The sequence below is a fragment of the Penaeus vannamei genome, unplaced genomic scaffold (assembly GCF_042767895.1).
Source record: "Penaeus vannamei isolate JL-2024 unplaced genomic scaffold, ASM4276789v1 unanchor5367, whole genome shotgun sequence".
NCBI lineage: Eukaryota > Metazoa > Arthropoda > Malacostraca > Decapoda > Penaeidae > Penaeus > Penaeus vannamei.
In genome coordinates this window covers 1,217-9,843 of record NW_027218345.1, presented here as the reverse complement: position 1 = coordinate 9,843, position 8,627 = coordinate 1,217, and the positions used below count along the sequence as shown (strand labels likewise).

At 31.1% G+C, this 8,627-nt stretch overlaps 1 protein-coding gene across 1 annotated transcript; it reads right to left on the bottom strand.

Moving 5' to 3' along the window:
* Positions 1–346: 346 nt before the first annotated feature.
* Positions 347–8,297, bottom strand: LOC113804261 (zinc finger protein 271; the record flags this gene model as incomplete). The annotated part of the gene is given in 4 exon segments (XM_070120517.1): positions 347–3,548; positions 5,182–5,295; positions 7,698–7,869; positions 8,180–8,297. A coding segment is annotated over 1 exon segment (1,161 nt). The 3' UTR covers positions 347–2,341.
* Between the last annotated feature and the right edge of the window lie 330 nt (positions 8,298–8,627).

Sequence of the window (8,627 nt, the reverse complement as noted above, 5' to 3'; positions counted from 1 at the left end):
TATATGTACATATATATATATATATGTATATATTAAACACATTCTCTCACACACATATATATTTGTTTGCTGTTTTTTGTATGTTTGCATAATGATACATACAGAGACAGATAAGCAGACATACTCACAGTAACATCTGTATTTAATCCTGATACTTTTCTGTCTATATCTTAACCATAACTATACATTATGATTTTAAAGACATTCCTTTGAAGTCAATATCCAATCACATAACTAATTACATTCAACATTTTTACCCTGTTGTTTTAGCAACTATCATTAACCTTTTATTGTGGACATTTTACTTATACTGCAAAAGTAGCACAAATGAATAAAAACAAAAACATTTTTCCTTGAAAACTTTATATGAAGAGACATACATAACAATTTACAAAGAAAATATAAATCTAAGGCATGTATGAAATATATCTAGGAGCATTGTACTCTGATTGGCTGGCCAGTGTATCACTTTCTACCAGGTTATAAACTAACAAAATAAAAAGCTCTCTCAATATGTTGACACACAATTAGCAAAAAATATTTTGCAAATATTGGTGTGTGAGGTTATTCCATATATGCCATATCTATATAACTATATATACATATGTATATATACATATATATCCCTACCAAGACAGGGCCAGAATTCTCTATAATGTAATCCTTATGCAATAGTGTTCTGTGTATAGCTGGCCCACCCAATCGTGATTCATGATGCATATACACGTCATACGTCCTTACATCATAACGGCTAAAGGTGTGCCTGTCCTTAAAAGGATATATTAGGACCCGACTGCTGGACGCTGCTTTTCCTCTCAAAATAACTCAAGGCACAAAGATGAATGTTCCCCTCACATAAAGTCAATTGCTTTCTTGCTTGCTTCACACATACTGATGATGGTTGTCAACAAAATCTAAATAAAGATATGAAATACTAGTACTTCACATTGACAGATGCATTTAATACACTTTCATCACATCTGCATCAGATATACACATGTATATCTCAAGATATAATGAAACACTTTACATACAACTCTAGCAGTAAAGAGATTAAATTTAATTCAGGCCTTTTTGAAAAAATTGAGAACAAAATCATCCCAAGTAATTTCTTATTGTATAAGAAAAGTATGAAATGATGCATAGATATGATAGAAATATGTATACAGTTATATATATATACACATAGATGCAAATGTATTTTTGTTTATGTAAATGGACTTATAGATTGTTGGGATTGCACATCGTTGCACGGGTATCACAAACATAATAATTGTTAGTCAATTTATACATAGGAACTTATAGTGTTAATAGCATATATCATTTAGTGTATGTTAATACATAACATAGATAACAAAATTATTTCCTTGAGTGAACTTTCATTTACCTTTTAATACAGATCTTATATAGGATTTCACATGAAGAATATGAAGTGTCTGCCTGTAACTGTAATAACAAAATTATGAAAGATGTTACAAAACACATCAATAAATTGGCCAATGACCTCCATATAAGTGGCTGTATTGGAGAGCAGTTTTTTGAAACACTGTGAACATTAGTGGTTGTCTTTTGACTGCCCCGTAGTGACAATGTCTATAAAAATGAAAATACAAAACACAAAACTACACAAACAAAATCATATGAAACATAAGTCAAAAAAGAGAACTTTCAAACACTATGATGCATCTGCCACAAAAATGTCAAGAGGAAGTCTTCCTTGTAGATCATTTTAATCCTTCATAATTCTCATGTACCCTTGAAATTTCTTCTGTGGGTGAAGGTATATCTACAGAACTCATACATGTTAGGCCTGTGACCTTTATGTACACCAGAGTATTCTTTCTTTCCCAGATAATGCCTCCTTGACTCTGACTTTGCATACCTGCACATAATCACCAAGTCATATTTCTTGGAGAATCCTCAAGCACATTGCTCCTTTGCATGTACTCTCTTGTGTAGTGCTAGAATATAATTTAGAGATAAGGTTTTATTGGAAACCAAACATAAATGGCTTATCCTCTGCATGTTCTGCACTCTGACCCACTAAGACAGACTTATCTGAGAAGTGTTTATTGCAAATCTTATAGCTACATGGTTTCTCCTTTGCATGTACTCTCAAGTGCACTACTGGATTATATTTCTGAGAGAAGGATTTTTTGCAAATGTCACAGATATCTAGCTTCTCTTTTGTATGTATTCATATGTGCTTTAGTAAATAAATTTTATCTGAGAAGCCTTTATTGCAAATCTCACAGCTATATAGTTTCTCCTTTGTATGTACTCTCATATGCTTTACAAGATGACCTTTTTGAGAGAAGACTTTTTTGCAAATGTCACAGATTTATGGTTTCTCCTTTGTATGCACTCTCATGTGCCTTACAAGATGACTTTTCTCTGAGAAAGCTTTTTTGCAAATCTCACAGCTATATGGTTTCTCCTTTGTATGTACCCTCAAATGCCTTATCAGAGAACCTTTCTCAGAAAAGGCTTTTTTGCAAATGTCACATATATATGGTTTCTCTTTTGTATGTACTCTCGTGTGCACTTCTAGATAACATTTCCGAGAGAAACCTTTATTGCAAATCTCACAACCATATGGTTTCTCCTTTGTATGTATTACCATGTGTCTCACTAAGCTAAATCTATTTGAGAAGTCTTTATTGCAAATCTCACAGCTATATGGTTTCTCCTTTGTATGTACTCTCATGTGCACTTCTAGATAACATTTCTGAGAGAAACCTTTATTGCAAATGTCACAGATATATGGTTTCTCCTTTGTATGTACTCTCATGTGCTTTACCAGAGAACCTTTCTCAGGAAATGCTTTATTGCAAATCTCACAGATATATGGTTTCTCCTTTGTATGTATTCTCATGTGCTTTACCAGAGAACCTTTCTCAGAAAAGGCTTTTTTGCAAATATCACAGCTATATGGTTTCTCCTTTGTATGTACTCTTATGTGTCTCACTAAGTCAGATTTATATGAGAAGTCTTTATAGCAAATGTCACAGATATATGGTTTCTCCTTTGTATGTACTCTTATGTGTCTCACAAATTCAGATTTATATGAGAAGTCTTTATGGCAAATGTCACAGCTATATGGTTTCTCCTTTGTATGTACTCTCAAGTGCACTACTAGATTACATTTCAAAGCAAAGGCTTTTCTGCAAATTTCACAACTATATGGTTTCTCCTTTGTATGTTTTCTCATCCTCTGATCTTTTTCTGATGAACATTTTTTCTCATTTTCCTCAGCCACAGTTGGCACTCTCGAAAAGGTATTACAATCTTCAATAATATCACATGAGACTTTTACATTTGCTTCATTTTCAAGGTCTTGAAGATCCCTGAAGGAAAGAAATTCATTTTTCACTTTCACTTCACTCACTTCATCTGCATGATCATACAGTTCTTCCTTAATTTCCACCTCATTTTCTTCGGTGACACCTTCGTTGAGTTCTTCTTTGATATGGACTCCTGTGCCAAATACTTCCTCGTCCATGAGTGGGGCCAAAGGAATCTGGTCGGTGAGAATACTCGTTGTTGGCCTGTGAATGGAAAAACAGAACAAAGATAACAGAATCCATAACATAGCTAATCATTTGCATATACAAATTATCATATATAATGACATGTGTAATTATTAACCTCTCAAGCGTCACCCTCTGTGATTGTGGGTGCTTCCGTAGCCTCACCCTCTCTTATCTTCAGGAGTGATTTTCTTTGCGATCATTCAATTCTTATTCATTTTCCTTTTAAAATTCTTATATCTTTTGATCATTTATTTATCCATTCTTACATAAATATAGCTATTTAATTAATGCTGAAATAAATAATTTTGGGGGGAAAATTTTATTCCTTGATTTCTTTTTATTCCAGAAGACAAAAAATATATTCAAGGATCAGACAGTATAAAAAGAAAAAAATCCAACATAGTAATAGTAATTATCTATCTTTTTCTAATATCTGAAACAATGACGGAAAAAAAAAAAAAAAAAAAAAAAAAATATATATATATATATATGCATATATATATATATATATATATATATATATATATATATATATATATATATATATATATATATATATATATATATATATATATCCAACAAACATAAATTAGGCAAAAGCTGCAGCAAACTTCCAAATGTTCTCAGAATGTGGTGGCCAGATGATATTCCTATGGGTTTCTATAGGAGTAAACATTATGTGCAGTCAGAGAATACTTCACAAGGGCTTTTAAAGTTGAGAACTGTATATGCCATTGAGTGCAATATGTGAATAAAATGCATAATTAGTGTACGTCGTGGGAGACCCTTAGGGGGGCCATCGCGCTCGAGAACGAAGTTCATCAGTTATGATCAGATATTCGTGATTTTTTAATATATTATACATACATATAAATAATTGATAAACGCCATGTTTCATATCATATTAATGAAAAACAAGGTTTTGAACAATTACAAACTCTTTAAAATTGCACTTATCCATTGAACAAACTTATTGAAAAAATTGCCACCTGTAGTCTATAGCAATACCTAAAACTTGCAAAGAGTTTTAAATTTCGTTTTAGTTTAGTGGGAATATATTTTTTTCTAAATGTTCAGTCTTATGAATATCACGATAATATATGAGCTACTATTACCTAAAATGAAAATTTTCTCTAAGAAAACCATCGCAAATATATTCAGCTTTTAAATTATCCAAACCTCATTAGAATCGCCCAAGTATTTATGGATAAATTTTTAAAATTCTGACAAATGTTGACAAAAGTGTAGTTTTGAGATAACAGGCTCCGAAATTTAGGAAACTTTTCCCTCAATTTTTTTTTTCTTTTTTCTTTTATTTATCTATTTATTTATTATTTTTTTTCAGTATTATTATTTTTTTTTAGAATTCAAATCTCTGCGGCAATCTTGTTGCACTCTATGGCATTCACATGGTATTCTGAAGTGTTGCTAGTACATTGTCCCCTCCTTTTGCAAAGTATTAATGGTAATAACTGCACATAATTGTGGAATTATCGCGTGTCACCACAGGCTTTCCAGCACCTAACCTGACCACGTGGGGTATTTAAATGTATAAACAACTACTGCAGCTGTGATTAAGAAGTATTTCTGATCATATTACGTTTATTAAATACTAAAATAACATCAACAATTAGTATTGTCCCCTTACTGTGTTATATGGGCCTATTCTGCAATATGCTGTCATGGAGGTAGGAGCTGGCAACCTTTCTCTCTAATTTTCTGGTGGAGTTTTGTCTTCCAGAGTCCCAGTCTTGATGATCAGCTGATGGGTAAACAGAGTTGCCAGCTAACTTCCAGAGAATGCCAAAATAACCCCCCCAACCCCCCCCAAAAAATGTTTGTAGAGTATATTTTTATGGACGCGAAAATGTAAACATCAGAGCGGGAGGTGGGGGGTCAGAGATTTAGTTATAACTCCTTTAACTTTACATATTTAGCAAAAATATTACATCAAGAGATTGCCAAAGCCCACTAGATTACAGGAGATTTTTTTCATTTTTTTTTTCTTTTTTCTTTTTTCTTTTTTGTCGCGACAGCCCCCTTAACAGGTTAATAACAATAATTATAATAAAGCAAATAAATAAAATACTTCTTTCCTCACTGGCCATAACCTGTTAGCCTCGAGCATAACCTTTCACAGCCTTAGCCACCAACTTAATCCACAATCTGAGATACAAATATATGTAATCTCTAACTACATTTACTTTCTTTAGTATTATATCTATACACTGACACAAACACAAAGTGCAATTACATAATGTGAAACATTTCAAGTAAAAAACTAAAATCTAAACAAGAGTGAAGACTTGAAAATTTTGAAATATATAGACACTTGTTTCAAACACTTTATCTGAAAAAAAAAAAAAAAATGAAGATGTCATGATGTCAAAACGTGCTTTCATAGTGCATTGTTTAATCTCATTTGGCAACCTTAAATATAATAAAAAAAAAAAAAAAAAAATTATATATATATATATATATATATATATATATATATATATATATATATATATATATATATTATGTTTGGCTGCAAACAAACAAAGAATATCTTTAGGATCCTATGAAATTGAAAATATACCCAATGTTGCTCAATATCCTCTGTCATATTGCTGTCTAGTTTTCACACTTTGTCATCTATTACTTGTAAGACTTTCATTTAATAGAAAAATCTCTTCATTCACCTTCCACTTAAGCATGAACTGGTATACCATGAGAATCACAAGTAAATCAAAATGATTTTCTGGTTTCAATAAAGGCAAAATTATGTATTGGAGACATAGCCTTCTAAAGATTCTAAAAGGCTGTATGTATCTTATATCTCACCCAAAGTCCATGATTTTCTTGTCTTACTCATCATCCATCATATAGAGAGAACATACTCAAAATCAGCAAAATATTTCAGCTACTAGTGCTATTCTTAAAAAGATTACTCATCACAAGTCCCACATCCAACACCACCTAAAAATTGTCTTTGTGGCTTTGACAATCTTATTTTCATAATCTCACTGCAGGGTGTCGTGAGAACAGACGTTCATTGGAAATATGTTTTGTTTTACCAGTAGTGGGCATCTCTTTCCTAATCTTTAATGGTTAATGTTTGAAACAAATAAATGTGTTAGACATCAAAGTCATATAGAGTCCTAATCTTTAATGGTTAATGTTTGAAACAAATAAATGTGTTAGACATCAAAGTCATATTGTGTCGGAGAGGGTAATGAGGAGTTAAAGATTAGGATAAAATGTGTTAAATGTCAAAGATTAGATAGTACAAGTGCATCTGCTAAAGATTATACATGGTTATATCTTATTTCTTTCCTGAAATAAAAGTAACTGCATATGTATCATATATATATAGGAATGTATATATATATGTATACATACATATATATGTATATATACATATATATCATATAATGTCTATAAGTATGTATATATATTCATAAATATGAATACCAAAATATGTATATACGTATAAATACATGTACATATACAAATATGTATATCTACATATAACTATATATGTATATATATATATATATATATATATATATATATATATATATATATATATATTATATATAACAAGTATGTATATATATATATATATATATATATATATATATATATATATATATATATATATATTATATATAACAAGTATGTATATATATATATATATATATATATATATATATATATATATTATATATAACAAGTATGTATATATATATATATATATATATATATATAATAAGTATGTATATATATATATATATATATATATATATATATATATATATATATATATATACATTATATATAATAAGTATGTATATATATATGTGTGTGTATATATATGTATGCATAACTCCATAACTGCAGATTTACCGATTACCCAACCTAATATGAAGCAGAGACATAAATACATACACATACAAATACATATATGTGTGTGTGTGTGTCTGTGTATGTTTACACAAATGCACACATGTATATATATATATATATATATATATATATATATATATATATATATATATATATATATATATATATATATATATATATATATATATACAAGTACATTTAAACACAATTACATAACTGCACATTTACCCACAGCCATAAAAAACAGCTCAACCCATTCTTCCATGATCTTACCTTATGGATTTATACACTATCTGTACTGCAAAATTTCTAGAAGCTGAGTGACAGCATGTGCCTTCCCTTGGGTCTCAATATGGGAGGCTCCTCGCTCAAGGGAACCCTGGCTTCACTGGACAGGAGAGGCGAGGGCAGAGTAAGGGAACTTCGACTTCTCCCACGTAGTCTCCTGTAAGAAGAATGCTAAAACATTATTCTAGTAATTTTTTCAGTGTTGACATAAACATTATAGCTCTATAGTAAATAAATAATAAAATGACAGCACTGACCAAACAATAAAAGCTCAAATAAGAAATATTTTCAAGACATTATATATCAACAATTATCATAATTAAGGTAACAAAAGTAATGGAAATGTTAATAATTATCATAATTATCCTGATGACAGAAATGAAAATAATAATAATAAAAGTGATAATAATCTGTACAATAAAGGAGTTTGAAATGTTTAGGAATTCAGATAAACATCCTTTTGTTACCGAGACCGATTTCCTGCACGAGGTAGCAACCAGCCAGGAACAAATGCTGGAAATGTGCTTCCACCACGGCCTCTTCCGTCAGGAGAGAGCCTGCGGCAGGTACGGGCAGCCAGCACGCCTGGACGTGAAGAAAAGGTTCAGGAGCACACTCCCTACTATCAGCGGCATCTATCAATCAGGTTAGTACCTTAAAAATCCTAGGTTAAAGTAGGTTATCGGCTCCACATCTAGTTTGTGTGCGCTCTATCCTGCCGTGAATATGTGGGGGATATTTTGTTTCCTTGGCAGGGGTGAATAACCATGGTTATTTCAACTATGGGTTATGTCATTAGGGTAATTTTCTCTATTACGTCTGCCACTCCAACATTATCGCCCCTGCTAAGTTTGCCACTAATGGGGGGTTTTCGTGCAATAAAACCTTCATATTTGCATTGTATAGAGTGAGAGG